Genomic DNA, 23251 nt, shown 5'->3' with positions numbered 1-23251 from the left:
GATTATAGTTAATAATATTGTGTTGTATATTTGAAAGTTGCTAAGAGAATAAATCTCAAAAGTTCACATCACAAGAAAAAATTTTGTAACTACGTGTGGCGATGGGTGTTCAATAGACTTACTGTGGTGATCACTTCGCCATAGTTAATATATTTGAAAGTTGCTAAGAGAATAAATCTCAAAAGTTCACATCACAAGAAAAAATTTTGTAACTATGGTGATATAATCTAAACAAATATTGAATCATTATGTTGTACACCTGAAACTAATATGTTATATGTCAATTATATCTCAATTAAAAAATAATACAGAAAAGTCTCATGCACCCTTCACCAGTTTCCTCCAAAGTGAACATCTTACGTACCTATAGAACAGTATCAAAACCGGGAAATTGACATTGGTATAGCTCACAGACCTTATTCAGATTTCACCAGTTTTACATGGACTCATTTGTGTGTGTGTGTGTGTGTGTGTGCATGCACGCTTCTGTGAAATTTTATCTTCTTGGTAGATTTAACTGCTACCACAATCAAGGTATAGAACTCTTTCATCATCACAAAGATCCCTAACATTACTGCTTTTTTAATTACACAACCTCCTTTTTCCCTACCCCCCTTCATGCATTGCTGGTGGGAATGTAAAATGACATAACCACTCTGGAAACGTTTAACAGTTTCTTTAATAAATAAACATTTTTTTAAAAAGCGTATCTGTTTATAAAGATATGTATATATCGTGATTCCCCCCCATATTTCACTTCTAGCGACCTGACATTTTGATATCAAAGGATAGCCCTTGAAATTTACAAGAACTGATTTCAAGTGGAAAATCATATATAATATAATTGTGCTCTTTCCTCCTTGGTGATTGTGGGATGAAGAGAATGGGAGTGTTTAAATGGGATGGAGAGAATAGAAGAGGGGACACACACACACACACACACACACACACACACACACACACACACACACACACACCCAGCACTCCATCACTACTGTCACACCACCAGTCTCTTCCAAGTGTTACTGGTCCTTCATAATTGCAACTGAGAGCAGATTTAGGAAGATTAAGAGGGCTCTGGGACCTGGTCCTCGAGTACTCAAGAGGAGTCGGGGAAACCCCACAGAACTCCTGAGTCCCGGAGACTGGAAAGGGTTGGGGCGGAGCCTGGAGAGCGGCTGTCCAGCGATCAGAGACGGCGGGCGGACTCTGGTGAAAGGGCCGGGAGACTGCTGTCACTTCATGAGTCCGCAGCCCAGAGGAGAAAAGCCCTGCTGCCAGAGGGCCGCAACGGGCTGGGCGCAGTGTCTCCGCCTCTCGCTCACCACGCGGACCCCCCGAGCCTCCTCCGGCAGCCGCGGTGGCCGCGGCGGCAGAGCCTCGCCCACTCCAATCCCCACCCTCTCCATCCTTTAGCTGTTAGAGAACAGCAGCCCCTAGCACATTCCTGGAGGACTCCGGGCGCAAAACAGGAAAGGGAGCAGGCGCAGGGAGACTGAAAAGGCACCATGAGCCCGCCAGGAGCACCCTCGGCGCCCAAGGTCTGAGGCTGCAGCCCCAGTTCGCCTTTGTGAGCCGCCACCGGGGGAGCCCGCTGGCACCACCGTCCCTCCGGGTCCGCGTCCACACCGTGATGGGGCACCTGCCCAAAGGGACGCGCGGCAGCCGCCGCCTCCTGCCTCTACTCGGACTCTTTGTGCTGCTCAAGGTAGGAAGCCCCACACCCCACCCGGGCGGTTCTGCCTGCGTCCGCGCTCCGGCGCCCTCGCTCTGCCGCCCGGGAACGCGCGTCCCGGGGCGCAGTGGCCCGGTCGCTGGCACGTCTGGCAGTGCAGCCGGGCGCACGCTTTGTTGTCCTTGCGTGTGCGTGTTCCCGGTGATCTAAAGGGATGGGGTGGAAGAATAGGGAAGTTCGCTCCCTCCAGCTTTCACCCTTTGTGCTCTTTTACCACCGCTGGTATCCACATCAGAGGTGGGCTTCTTGGGTAATGCTTCCTTGGGCAAAATGAGCTCACTTTCTCTTCTGGTCGCTACGTACTGCACCCCAGTGCCGCTTAACCTTTTCGCCCTTCCCCAAAGCAGACTGTGATCCTGCTTTGTCTTAATTTACCTTCTGCTGGAATTATACACCGGAGCTCCCTGGCCGCCAATGGAATGCTGTGGGGGTGGGTCGTGAGCATGATTTTCTTTGAAAAAGGAATGTCAGCTTGAGCCTGGAGTCCTAGGACTTCTCTCCCTTTCCAAGTCCTCCTCTCCAACCTGAGAACAACCTTAACAAAGTCTCTAGACTTTTCCCCACTCTCTTTACAGAGGATGCTACCTCTAAATCTCAATGGCAGTAAAATCTGTGTCATTAACTTTTTCGTGTCTTCTTTGGAGTATCCTATCTTGCTTCAGGGTTTTACTTTGAGGAAAAGGAAAAGGAAACGGGCTGCTTTAAAAAGAAATCCTAGTTTGACAACTATCTTGACAACAATGCATAAAAAAATTTAAATTTAAGATAGATGTTTCCTTGGAAAGTGGGGTGAAGTTATGAGGTAATTGTCTACCGCTTGTGTCTTCAGTGCGTCTACTTCAGTTTTGTCATCGGTCCTTCCTTTGCATTCTTCTCAAAGCAAACTCAAGTATGTCGACTGGTTACAGGGAGCTATTCTTTCAGCACCACTGACATCTTCCTCAGAAATGGATGAAACATTAATGGATGCAAATGTTTTCTTATCAAAGAGTCGCTTTTTGCTTACATGCGCCATTAATTATGAATGCTTGACAAGGAGATTGTGGAACAGAACCAATGGATTGAGAACAGCGTCAATTTTATATGTCCCGTATTTTCATTTATCTTAATGGAAAACAGGAAAAATAGTTTCAGAGAGAAACAGCAACAGAGTGCATAAAGAAGATTCTAATTTATATTTAATGTATTTTTACATTTTTAAAGTTATAAATAATATTTTTATTTAAAATCAGGTAAATAATAAGCTTGGTCATATGTTTTCACTCTGGGAGGTAGCTCTTCTTTTAGCACACACCGCAATGTATTAGACTTATTAAGTTTCCCATTAACGTTTCTATTGTCAAATTCTGTCGTGACTGTTTTTATATACAACATTTGTGATAAATCCAAAGTGACAAATCGAATCACCATACATTTTACTAAGTAATAGCTAAGACTTACATGTATGACATCTGATCCAAACCCAAGCTTTGGGACAACTGTAGGTTTTTATTGAATTCTTCATAATGGGTGAGAATTCCAAAATGGACGAATAATGAATTTGGAGTTGGAGGAAGAGTGGTGCAATTAAAATGTGAAAACTGTGACAAAGTTCTAATAAAAACTTGATACTGGAATGAGAAATACAGTCAATGATGGCTTAATGATATCCTCATTGCCTGTAACATACATATAGGTGTATTCTTGCACATTTGCAGATTAGTGTCAATTGTGGGAAACTGCATCACATAGGAAATACATTGATAAAGCATGTCACTTAAATAAATATTATAATGAGACAAATAATTTTGTAAAGGAAATCTTTACTCTTCATTTTATGTAATTGCAGTGTTTTATGTCATTTGAATGTAAAGTAGACCAGAGGAAGGGGGAAAAAATATATATGTATGTATGCTGAATACCCACTATGTGCTAGTCAGTCTTCCAGGTATTTCACATATGCTATTTCATTTAATCCTATTTTGTTACATTTGACAAGAGATGTTCAAAGTGACAAATTAGGCAATAAGATAATGCATTTACATTTTGGGAATAGTATATTACATTATAAATTTGGTACATAGTATAATCTCTTTATAATTTAAGGTACTTTTGCATTCAAGGTCCTGAGTAAGTGTCAGCAAAATAGACCTAATATGCAGGCGGTGATAGGAACATGGGAAAAAATCCCATTATTAAATAAGAAAATGTTGATTGAATCTCAATGATAAAATATAAAAAGGTCTGTGTCTGCTGAGTCAGAAACAAATTGTTCCCCCAACCTCTCCAGTAATCTTTATAGTTCTCATTATATAAATAAATCTTTCACTACTCCATGTGAAGTATTCCCCATACAACACTAAAAATCCCTAAAATCATAAAGTTACAGAAACTCAAATATGAGGCTTAATTTATAGTTTTATCTTTTTCACAAATCAGAATTAAGTAGCTTGATATAAGTGCTGGGAAAGTCTGAAAATTTGAATTTGTAGGATCAACTACAATCACTTCACCGAGGCAGTCAAATGTGCCTGGTCATGGATGTCTTTGTGCGTCATTTCTCATCCATGGCTTTGTGATGGGCACATTTAATCAGGCATCTTGGATTGTCTAAATAGTCCACTGTATGTTGTGAGGTGACTATCTGAGTAACTGATGTTGCATATGCACAATGTTGGTTATAAAAATTTTAATTTAATAATCAATATTGATTACATATATTAGAAAGCAAAAGTGGAACTCTAGTATCAAACATGCTGGGAGCTTACCAGTCTCAAAGTCTTCTACCTACTTACGAATGTAAATGGAGTATTTAATTTATCTGGTGAGTCTTGCCTCTTGTGTGTCTTCCCATAATTCCCTATGAAAACAATGGAATTCCTCTCAACTATTTTATCTTTATCAAACCTTTCCCTAAAAATTGCTTTCTGTATCAGTTCACTATCTATTAGTAATTTGTTGACTAAGATACAAATTGTAAAATATAACATCATAGGAATTTAAATTCTGCCTTCCCTGAAATTATACTCATCAGTAGCCCACTGGAATGTTTCCCTAAACTTGTAGGCTTGGCATGAATCTCTTCTTTCTTAACTTTCTCTCTATATTTCCTTCCATTTTTGCTCTTATCTGACTTATAATCAAAGAACATTAAATGCGAAAAAAAAAGCCTTAATTATATTTTCTGAAGAGGTTTATGTTTAATTCTATAAAGCATAAGTGTTATGATGCTGGCCATAATACTCTTATTCAGGATAAACATCCACTTTCCAAAGTCTGTCTGCCTTTGCCCACTTCCCTGTGTCCCTCTATCTCCTTATTTCCCCATTCCCTCCCTCTCCCTTTCTCTCTCCTCTTCTTCCCCTCTCCCCTCTTCCCCCGCCTCCACACACAGAGTTTCACTTTCCTCATTGACGGTTTATCCTCATTATATATTATATAATGCTGGCAGATGAACCATATCTTTTCATCTTTCTGAGCAGCCTAGACCATCCTCCCAGCAATAAAGTTTGCTCCTCTGTCAACTGACTCCTTTGATAAATGTTGTTGCCAACGTTTGAGAGAAACTCTTTTACATGTGACATCACCAACAAGTTAGAAAAGGTGCACTTGGCTGGACTTCTACAGGAGATTGGTGATAATCCTTCTCACTGTACACATGTGTTTGTTCTTTGTTCTGTGAAAGATTATATAGTGGGAAAGAATAGAAAGTTCATACCTCTGCCTCATTTTGGCCTGTAAAAAATACACAGTTGTATACCTAGGCAATTAAAAGCAATATATGAGTTGTACTTTATTTTTAAACATAGCATTATTTCTAGCATCTAAATATCCAACTAAAGGTATTTAAACTTATAAGCACAGAGACCTGAGTCTTATAAATATATTTCTCACTTGAGTCTTGAAGGCGTGCAAGACTTTAGTTGTACCATTACAAAACATTGTAATAGGCAACAGCATGGCAAAATAAAAATTTTAACAGCAATGACCACAGATATTTATTTTTCATTTTCTTCCTAAATTAATACCTTTAGGTACATACTTCCAATGCTGATGCAGTTTTGGGAGCATAGCCCCAATACAATGTTGAGTTTTACTAGGAAGAACTTAGTGTCTTCATTTAATTACTCCAGATACGTTGTAAATATTTTTGAAATAAAGAAATATTTATCGTAACTTTTTTTTTGTCTCTCGCTGTATCTGGTATGTGGCATTTGGCATATAATAGAAGATTAATAAACAAGATTCAAATTTTTGTCATTATATAATTTCTGACAGAAATGTTAAATATAATAATATTGACTTGTGAACACATCTTTAAGGAAAACATGAGAAAATTATTGTTATGTGAATTAAGTCTTTATAATTACAATGCAATCATTAAACTAAAAAAGTTACCAGTTCCTTATATTAAGAACTATTAAAATCATAAATCAAAATACTGATGTTATTTTTCCAAAAAAAGTAATACTCCTAATTGCTCATTTATTCATCAGTGTTACCTCAACTGCTATTTACTGTCATCAGTTAAAAAGTAGAGTTGAAATACTAGGGGAAACGCTCTCCTTACTTCTATACGTGACCTGCAACTTTAGCCAGGTAATATTTTTGTTTCCTCTTCCATATCATCCTTCTTCTGTGACCACTGCCAATCAGAACTGACAAAACTTTCTGCACTACTTTAATTGAAATTCCTTTAATTTTTTACCAGAACTTTGCCCTTAAGAGATGAAACCTTTTCTATACCTTGGTCTGCGTCGTATCTGTGGTGATATTTAATTCAGGGCATAACCCAATGCCTTAAAGAACTCCTCTGTGGTGGCCTTAGAGACCCATTGGTATCAGCTCTTTCCACTTAAATAAATATGTGAGAGACTTCTTTGTGCACTCATGTCATTGATTTGAGTAGCTGAAACAAGATTAATGTGACACAAGTAGAGTAAGCAAGAGAGTGAATGGGGTGGGATGAAACTAGAGACAGAACACAAGGCTCTTGTCGTCTTCTCTCCTGGTGCTATTGACTTCAGCAGGTTCTACCAGTCATTCAGAAGAATATGTGAGTGACTTTCTTAAACACCTTGCATGGAATCTATGATTACTAATTACTCCTAATTAGTCAGCTTGTTCTTTTGCAAGCTTGTCCTATGTTTTCAGAGTGCCAATCCTTAGTTTTTGTTTGTTTGTTATTTGTTTTTAACTCTGAACTTTGTGTCTTCAAATTTATTTCTATAAGCAGAGCCATATCTTATTCCTGTGTCAGAAAATCATCTTCGATTTATTCATTCAGAGTCTAATGAATGACTCTGTAGGCACTCTGGTTACCTAAAAAGCCAACTTCTGAACATATTAAAATCACCAACCAGAGGGTGTTTGAAACATGGTTGTAGAGATTTCTTGATTTAAAAAAAGATTTTTTCTTTGCTTTTTGTTAAAAAATTGATGTGAAAGAGAGAAAAATGATACACACTTGGAAAAATACTTCAGAAACAGAGAATCAGAATTGAAAGGACTCTGAATCTGAGATTTGTATTACAAATTATAAATATACGTGGTAATTTCTGTAAGAAAATGAAAATAGTGAAAATCAGAGAATCAAATGAAAAAAGTTTGATGAAAACAAATGTATTGCTATTCTACTATTTATATGCAAATAAATGTATTTCCTTATCAAACACTTTATTTATTTGGTTTTTCACTTTTTCTAAATAGAAATGTTGTACAGTTTATTTTCCTAACAAAACTGTTCCTATCATAAAGTAAATTAAAACCAAATGAACCTGGTTATTTTTGTACTTTTACTAGCAAATAAAAAAAATAGGGATGAAATTACAATGTAGGAGTCCAAAATCAGAATTACGTGTTTTTAATACTAATGGATATGTGATTTAAATGATGAATGTTTCCTTTTTTTATATCATCTCATTTAACTATTTTTTAGATAATTGATACTTTTGTTATTTTTTTCTCCTTCTGCTCACCGAGTTTTTAAAAATGATGTTTATGTGTGAGAAAATATCATCATGAGTCTACCTTAATCCTCTTCCTTCATTCTGACCCTCTTGTTGACCAAATCAAGTGCAGTGGAATTTCTGTCCTTTGCCTCAAACTCATACCAGAGACCAACTACAGTCTTGTGTACTGGTCCCAGTGGTGATTCTCTCTTGGTTCCACCCATAGGAGCTCGTGATTGGCACATACAAACCAGCTGTTAGAGCATTCCACAGAATCTTCAGTGCCCTTTGTGGTCCTGTCTGGGTCTGGCTCCTAACTGCTTGTATCTTACTTTCTGAATCAGGATTCTATTTCGATGAACTCTAGCATTCCTGCTTTTTGATCCTGGTTTTAATTTCTAATTAATCTCTCTGTGTCTTTTGATCTTCTTGAGCATCCTAGAAACTTTCTTGACTGACGAGTCTTTTTCCAAAGTCAGAATGGCCACGTTGAGAAGTTACTTTTTTTCTTCAATACTAAGTCTGTCTTTTGGATCCCAGGATAATGATTCATTGCCCAATTCCATTCCATTAGTCAAACATTTTATTGAGCTTCTATTGTGTACCAGGAATTCTATTAGATAGTGTAAGTATAGGAATGAAATCAGTTGAATTCTCACAAATGATATAATGGGAAAATAAACATAGAAAAAGAAAATGTCATTAAAACGCAGTCATGTTTGTTGCTGTTTTAATAAAAGAAAATATGGGATGACAGAAGAGAGACACTTAACTCTATTTTATGGTGTGGGAAATGATTTCTTATAAGTTGACACTTGAGCTGAGTTTTTAAGCATAGATATGAGTTAGTAAAAATATGGACATACAGGCAGAGAAAACTGCATGAGCAAAAATGCAATGCTCTGTGTCAGCACCGAACTGATCGAGAAGGGAAGGTTTGATGGTGAGACACCAAGTTGGAAGAATGTACAAGAGGCTGACATGAGAATGAAATGGCAGATATCAACTTTATTGTGGGGAGTGAACTTCTGTTGCGGGGAGTGCAGTTCTATTGCGGGGAGCAGGCTTCTGCTTCTGTTCTTCTGCTCCCCTTCTTGTGCTCCCCTTCTGCTCCCCAGGGGACAGCATGGCTCCACATATATCAGAGTACAATAGTGGCATTCAGCCACACATGCGTGATACAATAAGCTGAATTATGTTTACATATTTTAAGCGCAGGTGCCCTACTACACTAATGTAATATTCTAAATTCGGAGTCCTATTCCTAGCCGCGAGTCTGAATCACAGCTAGACCTGGGACCAGCCAAGCTTGGGACCCACACTGTGAAAACATGGCAGGAAAATATAAATGTTTACAGAATGAAATGAAACAATAGAAGCCAGACCAGGGAGACTCCTATATGCTGCACCAGAAAGCAGAGTCTTTATTCTCTAGGTGAAGAAGATTATTGAAGGATTTAATCAATATTTAATGGGATAAGAATTGCATTTTTAATGGAGCTTTTGGCTGTAAGGAAGGCTATCCCGAAGGTGGAGCAGGCCTGGAAGCAGTTACACTGCTAGAAGGTTATTAGAATTGTCCAATTAAGAGGTGACAAACACTAACACTAGAGTGATGAGGAAAGAGAGGGGATGTTTAAAATAACTAAACTGACAAGACTGATTAAATGTGGGAAACTGGGGAGAAAGGATTCGAGAGCAATTTCCAGATAATGGGCACCTTTGCCTGGGATGTTGCAGCTTTATGAAAGCATGTATAGTGGGTAGTGTCCATTCCCCTCCAGATTAGCTTACCCCCTTCTCCACCCTGCTCAATGCCAGGAAGCTTCCTTGTAGAGACTATTTCTTCAGGATCTTTTGCCCTTTGGCCTTTAGTGAGTTTGACTAATAGGACGCACTAGCAGAAGATTACTGGGAGGAGAGAGAAAGCAGAGCACGCATTCCCCGTCTCCGCCTTGACTGGCCCCTTGTTAAGCAGTGGCTTCATTTCTTCTTCTAACCCAGCCCAGCACTTCTTATAAGGAAAAGTTTTGGTCGAGTTTTAGAAACAACTTCCTCTCCTTGTCTCTTTAGTGTAATAGTTTCTCACTGCTGTTTGTTCCTGGATACTTTTCCATCCCTCCTCAGTACCATTATTCCTGCTCCATATATTTATTATAGTCCCTTGATTAAACCATCTAGGATTTCCACTGAGTGTTCTGCTGTGACCCCAACTGACATAGCACATGAGGAGTTGAATGTCTAAGAGAGAGGGCAGACCTGGAGATGTGAATGGCGATGTCCCAGCAGAAGGCAAAGGAGAAAAGAGCAGTGGACCAGGATGGAACCTGGAAGAGCACCAGCTTTTCATAAGGAAGCTAAAAAGATGAAGGAGAAACAACCAGAGGGGAACAAGAGGAAAGCGTGATCAAGGAAACCTGGGGTCTAGGAAATTCCAAGTGTGAGGGATGGGCCAACATCAAATGCAACAGAGAGGTCCAATAGACTAAGATCTAGAAGATATTCTTGGACTGAGATATAGGTAGGCTGTTGGTCCCTGTGGAGCATAGGAGGTTTTGGGAATCGAAGAGTAAAGAACTAGCTGCTTATTTGTTAGAAGCATAGGTGTCAGGTCGGAGAGATCTGATTTCAATCTCAGGTCTTAGCTGTGGCACTTACCAGCAGCAGTATGTGGGGAAAGTTATTTCACCTCTCTGGGGCCCCTTTGTTGATCTATTGTATTTATCTCAGAGGATTATTGTCAGGAATAAGTGGGATAACAACCATAAAGTACTTTAAACAGTGCCTAGAATACAGTAAGCACTCAATAAGTATTACATACAAAGAATAAAAAGAGAAGGGAAGAAATAGGATAATAATAATTGCCAAAGCAAAATCAACAGAAAGGACAATAAAAATGTATATAGAGCTATAGAGCAGCATCTTCCAAAATGTGCTCCATGCAACATTAGAGACTTGCAAGTTAGCAGATGTTATTAAAAATAAACACCTCTGCAGTAACATAAATTGGGGCAATAATTTTTTAAACTTTGTTTAAACCAGTATTAATTCATTTGTTATTATTTTTGTACCATGATTTCTTGGAAGGTTTAGTATGTTAATATACATTATTTCATCCAAAAGGGAATTACGGTTTATAGAGTTTTCCAGGTTTGACTATAGAATCTTTTTTCTAAAAGTGATTCATGGAAATAGTGAATACACTCTAAGAAACAATATCTATGCTTGTACACTAGATACTTTTTTCCTTTATCTTTCTTCTTTAAATGATAAATATAACCTTAATGATAAAGAAAACATAATAGCAAGATCAATTATAATTTAAATCTCAGAATCAGAAGAATTTTCATGAAGGAGAGTAGCCATTCCAAACTTTCTTATCAAGGATCGATGTTCAAGAAACTCTCTTAGAAGAAAAAAAATGTACATATTCTCCTTATTTCATGGATTGTGTCAACTCTGGGTTTGATAATTGTACATACAAAATATTCCTTTGGATTTTGACTATTAAAAAGATGGAAAATTCATTTAACACTATTTTCAAATATGATTATCTTAATATATGACACAAGAACAATATGTTTCATTTAGTACATTTCATTGAATCATAAAACTACACTTTTTGAAGATTATCTGGTTCGAAACTTAAGCCTTACTTAGATCTCATCTGTAATATTATGCCAACTGGTCATAAATGGTGAGATTACTATTAGCTGAGAGATGGCTGTTCCATGCTTGGACAACTGTTCCATGCTTGGTTTGGCTTGGTCTTGAGATGAACCTATTTCTGGTTGTAGCTTTCACATATTACTTCTATCTCTGTTTCATTTTAGCAGACATTATGCTGTAATGGTTCTTGCTTTCTTACATGCTATGAATAACTGTTTGGACAACACATCCAACAGGTTATAAAGATCAAATGTGAAAAAGTTGTCATCTCACTGTCCTGTCCTTAGCCTTCCATCACACCTCTTTAAAATGTTTATACCATCCCATGTTTTCTGCCTACTGCTCTTTCTTCTCTTTCATGGCCACAATAACTAGCTGGGTAGAAGATAATCTCATTCTACCATGATGAATCATGGTAAGGGGTTGAGAGTGCAAGTGTGAGAAAAATGCTTTGCACATCGTAAGCATTCTATAAATGCAGATTTTATTTTATTCTAGTCTGCTGAAGGGCATTTCCTCAACGTATCTTCCCTGAACAGCCAACCTAAAATCACCTTTATCATTCTCAAATTTTTCTTTTACGCAGGTTTATTTTCTTCAGAGAATATATCACTTGCTACATGACATTGTATTAGGTCTTTATTATTACTTAGCTCCTCTGTGAGATATTGTAGGTTCCATGGGAGCAAGGACTTTATCCATTTTGTTTACTGTTATATCCCTACTGCTGAAAGAGTGCCACAGTAGATGCTCAGTTTGTTGAATATTTGTTGAGTGAATGTTGAATGAATAAATGGGTGAGAGAAGTCATACAGAAGGTATGGGACAGACTCAAGACGGAGGAAGAGCAGAATGCAAGCATGCAAGTACAGGGAATGAAGTCGATGCACAGTGAAAGAAACTAGGAGGGAAGGCCTAACAGATGGTCAATGTTTAGTGGGACTTGGGGAAGGAGTGCAGTCAGAATGGGGAGATGATCTAGAAATGCTATTTTGTTGATCTTGTGGAGGGAGCAGAGGTTCTGTCAGCACAAGTGAAAACGAACTCTTATCTAAATGAACTTCATGTCTGTGAAGATAAGGTTCATGAGGACACACATTGTTTTCTTCTTGCTAGTTTACTAGGTCAGAATAATCTGCCAAGGACAAATAACACGTGTCCAAGTAAACAGATTCTCTCTTATGACAAATTCTCATATGTAATGAAATAAAAACTCAGTTTTTCTGATCATTTCTCTATATTATTCATTGACTATGCATATAATTTATTTTAACTTCTAAGACAAAGTATTTTTCTGAATTTTTATAATCTAAAAATGTGTTTTTTTTTCTTGGCTCTGCAATTTGAAAATATCAAAATAAAAAGAATTTTTAAAATAATTTTATTCCTCATTTTTTTCTCACTATGTATGTTGATACATTCAGATTGGTTCTAGACCTCTAAAGACATTTCTGGGAACTCACACAAATAACTGAAGCTCAGATGATCAATTATTAGTTTTTTTCAACACTTAAAACTTCTGATTTCATTTATTCCTGGAAAACATATTTTTAATAAAAAAATGTATATGGGTACCACATAGAAGTTTTAAAAATAAATTTTAGAAAATTAATGGGTTTTTTTTTGTATAAGGTTCCAACAGGTAACAAATGACCATTTTTATACTCAGTTGAATATGAGATAATAAATATTTTATTTAAATGGGCAGTTAATTAAGTGGGCTGATTAAATTAGCATTATATTCACTCAAATGTTTGTATACATACACCAAAAACCCAATTGTCAAGATTTTCAAGCGACTAAAATATAAATACATATGCTTAAAACAAAAGCTATGACTTACGTAATTCAGTATTTCACTAGAGAATTGAAAAGTATTATATTATATTGTAATATACTAGTGTGTATCCATAATTTTATACTGTACTAGTAAAATTAGAAGTTTGGGTTAGCTGTAATTTTTTCTGTGACTTGTTGATAAATCAATATATACTCTAGAGCCAAAAACAGGGGGAAATTGTGATCAGATTATTTATACACTCACATATGTAGCTAAAAGAAGGTTCTCCCTCCATTAATGTATGATAAGGAGAAGTGCATCTAAAGAACATAAAATAACAATAATTTGTGATTATTAAAATATTTTTCTTAAATTTAACATTTTTTAATATCAAATAAAAATTTCTGGAAATCTCTAGGAACACATTTATATGATTCTCTTTCTGTCTCTTGAGTTGTGTCAGAATTAAGTTAATTGTCATCTATCACCCTTTCTCTCAGATAAACCAGGAATTTTATGTTTAAGTTAAGTTGGTGGTCCATAGAATAGATATTTGAGTGATATTGTTATGGAATTTCTATTTACTTTGATATTGTACTGAAAACTAAATTGTAATCATAAAATGGAAGTGTTCTTGCCAAATACACAAAGTTTAAGCACCATATTTACAATAAGTGCCAACACCATTACCACAAGAAATACCTTATTATTTGGATGTACTTAAAATGCCTAGATTTTATCTAGAAAGAAAAATTGCCTTCTTAAGTTCCTGAATGTTAAGTTGATTAATAAAGTGAATAATAAAAGGCCAAGGGAATTGTATATTGTCTGTGATGTATTATTCAACGGTGATGAGTCTTTTGGTTCTCCCTCAAAGGATTATAGAAAAAAAGACTGATTATAAAATGGATTGATACAATAGAGTTATTTACATATAAATATGGTGTGATTCAGCCAATTTTATTTTGCATCATCACAGGGAATTTCCTCTACAATTTCTCCTAACTAAATTATACTTTTTAGTCAGTCTCTCAGAAATTACTATAAGCTCACTCAAAATGATGTGATTCTTGGGACTTGTAATATGGAAATTCTGGTATTGTCAAAACTGTGCTAAAATGACTTAGAATTAAGAACTTTATTCTAAAAACTTAGCTTATAATTTTCTTCTTTTTAATTAGCTAAAACTGTTAAATCTGCCAAAAATCAACCACTTTTTAGAGGTGCTCCAGGTTGCTTTCTTTACTTCACTTTTGTATACAGTTGACCCTTGAATAATGAAGGAGGGATCTCTTCTCCTCAGTCAAAATTCCATATATAACTTTTGACTCCCCAATAACTTAACTACTAGTAGCCGTCTATTGACCAAATGCCTTACTGACTGATAACATACACAGTCAGTTAACACATATTTTGTATTTTACATGTATTACATAAAGTATTTTTATAATAAAGTAAGATAGAGAAAAGAAAATGTCAAGAAAATCATAAAGAAGAGAAAATGCATTTATAGTTATTATTTTAAAAGTCTGCTTATCAGTAGACCCACACAATTCAATCTGTGTTGTTCAAGGTTCAACTGTATTTGCAACTAACAAGAGACAACTATGTCTTTAAAGTCATTTTTCATCTGACTGATGCAACATCTTTTTATTTTATTTTTTTAAAGGTTAATCAGGAACCTAATGAGAATCTTTCTATTAAAATTCTTGTTGCTTCGCTGAGGCTTTTAATTAGTGTTTTACTGTGTGTCTTCTTATGGTTCTAAAGTAGGGAGTTCTTAATTTGAAATCTTTAAGTAAGTCTGAATCAGGCATGTGTCACCATACATGAGAACTTTATAATAATGTATTTAGAAATAGAAAACTAATACATGTTCAGTGTGGAAATGCATAAAATACAACAGTCAGAAAAAGAAGAAAGTAGTCATTCCTATGCACTCCATTCCAGTATAACTACCACCTGGTGATTTATCATTCCAAATTTTTTCCTATGTCTGTATATCCGAGTGCATATGTAAAAAGGGGGGAAAACAGTATTAGACTGTCCTACTCTGTTAACATGCTCTTTTTACTTAAATGTATTATAGTGTTATGATAATTTTTTTAAGACCTGAACATTTTCAGTCCTCTGCAATTCGACATTAAGCCATAATTCTATAGGTAAATTATATCCAATACCTAATTTTATTTGTACCAATGACAGATATAAATATTGATCATAATCTTGAAGTGTTGGGGGCAATCACTTATATGTGTTTCCCATTCATGTGATTATTTATTATATAGAAAAACTTAAGATGCTGTATTGACAGGCATTTCTTTCTTTTTTCTCTACAGCTAAATACTGTGCAAAAAAAAAAAAAAGAAAGAAAACATCTTAAAAATATAAGCTTTCTAGTCAAAAGATATAGAATTGACTTCTATCTATATTCCTTGCTAGATGTGTGGCATTTGGCAGTGTACTGATTTCTTCAGAAGGCACAAATTACAGTAGCTGCCCAGATCACCAATTCAGTGGTGCCATCTTCTCCACCACCTTTTTTCTATCTTTAGAAGAAATCTCTTCTTTTTGATCCATATGGTCTGAAAGGGAGATACCATCCTCCTGCTTCATTTCAATGCCCTGGACAGAGTGGTCACTCGAAGCATGAATTGTGACCTAAGCTAAGCCTATTTTGGGATTGCACCTCACTGACCACTGTCTTTGAGATTGGCAAATGACCCAAGCCAGACAATCGGAATCCGTCCCTGTAATTGCATTCAAACTGGCAATGGTGGGGAAGAGTACTTTCCTTTCCAGTTGTAGAGCTAAAACATGAGTAGTTTGAAAATTGTCCCCAACCATAAAACTGACTCACAAGAAAAAAAATTTTCTCGCAGAAAAGGAGGAGATAGGAACAGTAGAGACTTCAGCAAGACTAACTTTTATTTCAGGAAGACTACCTAATTTCTCAGACTCCAGAGAATCACTTCATAGGTACTCAGGAAGATTACAAAACAGTAACCTACCAAAATTCAATTCAATTGATCATAGCTGAGAAAGCATATCAGCAATGCTTCAATCTTTAAGTAATCTGAATTAGAGTGATTATATAATTTATCATACCAACCAGGGCACTTTCGAGAGTGAAGAAATCATGCTAGAACAACAGACATAAATCGGCCTGTTCTCTAAAAACAAGGGCAGATGGTTACTCTTTCCTGAATATAACAAACATGCTTAATGTAGCATGTAGCCACTAGCTCCTCACCCATCCCACCCATCTCTGAAAACCTCTGTTCCAAACAAGATGAATTAGCCATATTAGATGAATCGTAATTATCTTTATCAAAAACTAAAACCTGTGTGAGACTGTTCATATTAGCTTTGTTGATTAACCAAACACTGAAAATAACCAAAATATCCTTCAATAAGTGAATGGTTAAACAAACTGGTACTTCATACCATGTAATACTACTTAGCAATGAAAAGAAATTAACTGTTGATATACACAGCAACTTAAATGATTCTCAAGAAAGATATGCTGAGTGGAAGGAAGGAGGGAGGGAGGGAGGGAGGGAGGGCAGGCAGGCAGGCAGGCAGGAAGGAAGGAAGGAAGGAAGGAAGAGAGGAAGGAAGAGAGGAAGGAAGGAAGGAAAAAAGAAGCCTGAGGGAGCTTTGAGGTAATGGAACAGTTGTGTATCTTGATTGTACTGGTGGCTACATGAAGTTATACATGTGATAAAAGTATATAGAGCTATACATACACACACAAATGAGCACATATATAACTGATGAAATCTGAATAAATTCTGTGGATTATAGCAATGTTAATTTTATAGTTGGGATATTTCCTTGTTTTGGATATTTTCTCGCTTTGATATGCAACATGTCAACATCGTGGGAGGCAGGGTGGAGAGTATATGGGACCTTCCTATACATTTCTTTGAAACTTTCTATAAATTTATAATTGTCTCAAAAAACAAAGGTTTAAAGGTTTATTACATTTATTTTGTTTTGTTTTGTTAAGTTTCGTTTTTGTGTCTGACACTCTGCTAAGTATTTTAACTGACTAATTGACAGATATAGCCTCTGTCTTATGAGGACTGTTTCCAAAAGATAATAATTACATTTGCAGGGAAAGTAAGGATATCTAAGCAAATGTGGAAGAATTCAGGACAATACACACAAAAAGACCTAATAAAACCTCATCAGCTGCAAATTCAAATGCATTATGAGGAAGGTTGCATTATGAGGAAGGTTGCATATTGAACTATATTCTTATGAGATTTATCTACTGAGCCCTGGAAATGACTAAATGTTAAGGCATTCCCATTTATAATTCCCATAACACCAAAGTTAAAATATTTTAATGACTCTTCAGAGTATCGATTAAAAATGGAGTCATCAAAATTACCATTGCAGGAGGTAAGGACAAAATATTTTATTGGTTGATGAAATAATGTCATTCTTTTATTCTTTTAGCAATTATTAAGTAACATCTGGAATAGTATAAATAAATTAGAATGAAGTGGAATATATAAGACAAGCTTAAGAGACTTGATTCCACAGGGGAGATGAATGGAAGATATATGACAGTGAATATATGTTTAAATATTTCAACCATTCAATTATCAAACATGTATTAAACTGGACCTGTAAGGAAGGCTCTGTGTTCATGATTTTTAAAACTATAAAACAAAGTTATGCCATCAGGAAGTCTGTAATATTAGGAAAAATAACAAACACTGTTAAAGGACAATATATGACGATACTGTAGCAAAAGCCTGAAATAGTAGTATATCAATTTGCAAATGAATGAGATAAACAACTATATTCAACTAAGTGCTCTTGCATTCAGATAAGGAAGGAGGCACTTAGACATAAAGGAGAAATGGTTTCATTAAAGAAGAAAATTTCAGTCTGAATCTTGTCTGATAGAGTTCAGATAGATGGTTAAGAAAAACATACGAGATTAGAGAAACAGAGGATCGAAAGTAGTAACATGAAAAAATGTACGTTATGTTTAGGAGGCTTGAGTAAAACACTGAACATGAATAAATTCGGATCCTGAAGAGGATGTGTGGTTGGAAATGATGTGGAAAAGGTAGTTTTGCCTGGCCATGAACTTCTATTCATAACCTTCTGTTCAATAGTGCTACAAAGGCAAACATTTGAATGAGCATTAGCTCAGCAGTGGTATGCAGGAAAAAATTATCATACCTCATTTTAGCTTTAATTGCTTTTATAATTCTGAATTTGCTGTTAAATGCAAATGCTTAATTCTAAGTACGTGTGCTCTGTCTTAATTAGATAAAATAATCCTCTGTTGCTTGAGTAGTTCAGTAAATTAGTCCCTAGATTTCAACTCCCCTGGATCATGTTGTTTATGCATGAATCTGAATGCGCTCTTAGAAATAAATAAAAAATAAATGGATTTTTTTCAGAGACAAGTTGTAACTGTCGGCATACTTTCAAATTTATATCCCCTGCATGTGACCAAAAATTAGCCATGTCTCTTATAGTAATTATAATTCCTGTATATATATCCCTACACTTGTAAAATTTCTCCTACAGTTTTACATTTTATTCAAAACTATAAGCTAAAATTACAATTTGCTAGCCAAAACTAAATAGAAGATCTAAACCTTTCTGTTATATACATAAACATCCTACCAACTCAGCAAATAGGGTCCTACAGGTAGTGCCATATTTGTATATAAGGTATGTCCCAGAGGAAACAACTGATACAAGTATCTTAGGCAGAAATTAGAAGGTAAGTTCTTCCAAACCTTACTGCTTTGGAGATGATGATGACGATACTGACAATGACTACTGTTTATTGAGTGGCTACTGTTTATCAGGGACTGTCCCAGAGACTTTACGTACATGATCTTATTCCATTATTATATATTTCTGTATATAATTATCACCATTTCAATAACAGGGAAACTGAGTTTCAGTGGTGCTGAAGGAGTTAGGAATGAAACTGAACACAGAACCCGCACAAACTATATCATATTGTCTTGTGTGAAAACACTGACATGACTTTTATTTCCCATTCACTAATGCACTGCTGCCTCTTCCTCTCATTCTAGAAATATCCTGAAACACGGGGGAATGAATCAGTTTCTAAGTCCTTGGTGGGGACTATGATTTGGTCAGAAATGTGGTATGGGTTACTCCTGAGGATAGTTGATTTCTACTCATAAAAAATCTTTTTTTGTAGTTTCTCCTTCTGTCAGTCTGTCAGTCACATAGTCCCAGATAAAAGTCTGCTTACTGTCAGAGGGTTCTTATAAATTCACAAGTGTCAGATTTATACCTTTGTTTATCACCTTCTTCCATTTAAAAGATCTGGGGCTTTAGCACTTCGTTAGATAATTGCACATAGTTGAATGTAATGTGATGTGCTGACACGGTGAGCCTGTGCTTCAATTTTTATATGTCCAGAACTTTTATGGTCAATGACCTAAGTACCCAGGAAGATTTTTGCCCTGGCTTAAGAAGCCTGCATGAGATTTTGTGGTTTTCTGGTTTTATGTGACATTTATACCTCAGACATGCCTTTCTTTCCATGAAAGATGCCACCTGGACAAAAACAATTTCAACACTAATGTCTTCCTTTTGATTGCATTAGATTTGCAAATTAAACAGATTAATGGTAGTGTTCTGCGTTTCTCTCAGCTCTTCTGTTTAATGCTCTTATCTGACAAAGTGTAAATAGAAGACATAATTAATTACTCATGACTTGCATGTCAAGTTGCATAAAAAATTACATCCCCGAGGCCCTCTTATTACATATCTGACTGTTCTGTGAAATTAGTTTTGCAAAGAAAAAACATACCTGAAGATAAGAGTTTTATTTGTTTTCCTTTTCTTTTTATTTAATTTATTCAAGTATCTGTAAAGAGATTTAAAAAAAAAACATTAACTATTAACACATTTTTAAGGAGCTTACTTCATTTACTTGAGGGTATGTTATTTTTCCTTTAAAAATATTTTTCTGTTTGTTCATTAGATAGTAAATTATAACTTATATATAAAACTCATAAAAATGATGATGATTCTGCAAAGGTAGGCCCCAGAATGTGACTATTTATTACCGCTTCAAGACATATCTTACTGGGAAAGTTATTAGCCAAGCACACTATGCCATTCCATCCCTTCTCTAAATTGTCTTAATCTTGAACTGGGAAGAGTACTACTGTGACTGAAAAAAAATAGAATAACTGTTCAGCTATTTCTTCTTTCTGATCTGTCTGGAGTTGATCTGAATGAAATGAAGTCTCTGCTTTAACTAGAGAGCTCAGCATTTCATATTTAGCTCTCAATCTGTTTCATGATAATTTTTGAAGGAACAGACGGCTCATGACAAAACGTGCTGTTATTAAAGGTGTACTGCCTTTGTAGGTATCTATCATTCTGAAGCAAGATGATGGCTGGGAAGAATTTTTGAATGAGCATATTTTCTAACTTTTAAATAGATATTTAACAAAATGCCTCAGGTTAGAAAAAAACAAGTATCTGATGAGAAAAGGATGTTAGAGTTATCAATGAAACAAGACAGCATAGAAGAAAGACTACTTGCCCACAGTCACTCAGTCACTTCACCTGTAACAATAGGATCATAATCACTCCTACCTCACAGGATTACTGTGCAGTGTAAATGTGATTATCTTTGAAAGCACTCTATAAACTGTAAAGCACAATTTAAATATATATCATCTTATTAAAAATGACTGCATTCCCCATTTCATTTGCTCTGGTATGGAGGTATTTTCTTTCTCCACATTTATGTGTATCTGTCCATGTGTGTAGTGTGTCACAGAGAGCTATAATTAATACTACGGTACATTCCTTTTTTAAAAAAAAAATAGTTTACCATACTCACATTAACTTTGGATCATCTGTAATCACGGCCTGATTACATGACTATAATGATTTAATATATAATATTTATAAAATATTTGGGTCTGATGGAGAAGTACTTTCAGTTCAGCTCCACCTGTTATCTACTGATCAGATCATTCCCATAAAAAATGATTTTCACTTGACTTCATACATATGACTGTTATGAATTCTAGTCATACAGTCTATGATGACTAGTCATCTTTCATACGTTATTTTTAACCACAGTTCATTCATATCTTCAAGGAACATTTATCGAGTAACAGTTGTATTCCAAGTACTGTGCTAATCTGATTCTTTGAGTTTTACTCATTTTTGGTATAAATGGGTACATATTTACAGTAATAACCCCAGTTGTAGAGTAGTTGGCCCCATCAGTACACACGAGGCATCAGCTGTCTTCCTATAAAGTGCCCACTCAGGTGCTTTCTCAGATTGCCCCGAGGGACATTTGCCGTGGAACCCCAGGTCCTCTGGGTGCCACCTTTGTCCTTCCAGGCCTTATGTTTCTGTTTGACATCCCCCACTGCACCAGGTACTGCTGCTGCCAATCCTAACACCTTCCTCTACGCACTTGAAAATTTCCCTGTACTTGATAACTAAAGCTTTTTACTGGGTCAAGATTATATTTTGTTGTTTGTTTGTTTTTTCCCTAGGAGCTTGTCAGCTATGAGCCAATGGATTTCTGGAATTCTTGTCTCACTAATTTTTCAAGCATGTCTGAATTCCACTCAGACAGAAGCAGGGATCCCCAACTCCCTTCATCTTATTAACAGTAGCAAAAAATACTTATCTAATTTGATTTTCCTCCATTTACCTTGTTCATTTTCTAGTGAAGTTGAATAGATGAGTGAACAGTAAAATAATCTGTTTGATAGTATGCAGCAAGATTAAAAAAAACATGAAAACAACCTAACTAAAAAGAAAGAAAAAAGCCTATGTTAAATACATTCCGTTTAATAATCTGTATAAAGTTTGACATATTATTTGAATGTGAAAATAAATATAAAGTCAAAAGTTTATTTATATTTGATGCTTTGCCCCCAGGGATTTATTTCAAAATTCCACAGTCATAGAACTATTATAAACTATTAAAAGCCCTATTTATCACAAAAGTATTTTCATTTTTACATTAGATGTCCCAAATAAGTAACCATTTTACATGAATTCAGTTAAAATTTAAAAATCTTTATTTTCCTAAGTTGAGGAAGAATTTTAATTTGAGTCTATATAATTATTATCATGTTCTAATTAAAATAGAAGGTAAATATGAAAAACAGTTTTTATGTCTTGAAAAAAACATGAGATAATAATAATAAACTTGTGTCATTTCAAAATTCCCACTTTTAAACATTGTTAATGTTAAAAATCAGAATTATGGGGAAATGGGAAATATGCCATACTGTGAGCGCAATGCTTGCTGATTACATTATTTTCAGAATCATTGGTGGTGAACGTAATCCAAATGGTTCTGGAATACATTTATTTGGAAGTTTAAATTCAAATTGCTGATTATCTTCAAGTAATAAAATGTATTTCACAGACACAGCACTTTTTAGAGCTTGCTTTTTCCAAAAGAATAATTCAGGGTAGTCAAATTCTACTAGATCTCCTTCTACAGATGTCTTATAAAATTTAGGTATATGCAAATAAATCAATGAAAATAATATCAATTTCTTCCTCCTAACTCAGTAACTTAAGATTAATAAAACAACTATCAAAAGAGGTGAAAGAAAATGTGGTATATATTATTGAAATAGTTCCATATTGTAAACTAAAACTTTTATATGTGATCTTTCAGGTCATGTAAAATTTATATAAAATTTTCTAAATGAAGTTTTCAAAATACTATATGGAAAAAAAGGTTTTAAGTTTGTGATTTCATGGCTCTTTTGATATGCTGATCTCAGTTCAATATCAAGTCTCCCTCTTTTCACAAACCATCTGGGAGACTGACAAGTTGCATCTCACCAGATGGCCTCACATACCAACCTCTCACTTCCATGGCACCATACCTCCATGATAAATCCTGAAATGCTTTATACCATGTTCCTACCTAGGAAGAATTCCATAGCTCATGGCATGAAAGGTCAGTTCATCATTAGCCACTTTATTTCCCAAGGTTGAAATGAGATATGATTTCAACTGGGTGCTAAATTGTTTTAGGGCACAGAAGAATTAAGTGATTCCAGCTGTGTACACCCACCAGCCTCCTATCATCCTATCTTTGTACAATTTCTCTTC

The 23251-nt window shown here is 35.5% G+C and overlaps 1 protein-coding gene across 1 annotated transcript in view; it reads left to right on the top strand.

Moving 5' to 3' along the window:
- The first annotated feature begins 1300 nt into the window (after positions 1-1300).
- PTPRO (protein tyrosine phosphatase, receptor type O) overlaps positions 1301-23251 on the top strand; it is a 193385-nt gene continuing 171434 nt past the window's right edge. Inside the window, exon 1 of the mRNA XM_011372953.2 lies at positions 1301-1708. Within this exon, the coding sequence (XP_011371255.1) occupies positions 1634-1708 (75 nt within the window). The 5' untranslated portion in view covers positions 1301-1633. The remainder of the gene's footprint in view (positions 1709-23251) is intronic.

Source organism: Pteropus vampyrus, unplaced genomic scaffold (assembly GCF_000151845.1).
Source record: "Pteropus vampyrus isolate Shadow unplaced genomic scaffold, Pvam_2.0 Scaffold216, whole genome shotgun sequence".
Classification (NCBI taxonomy): domain Eukaryota; kingdom Metazoa; phylum Chordata; class Mammalia; order Chiroptera; family Pteropodidae; genus Pteropus; species Pteropus vampyrus.
The sequence above is the reverse complement of the archived record's forward strand: the minus strand, read 5'-3'. Positions and strand labels throughout refer to the sequence as shown.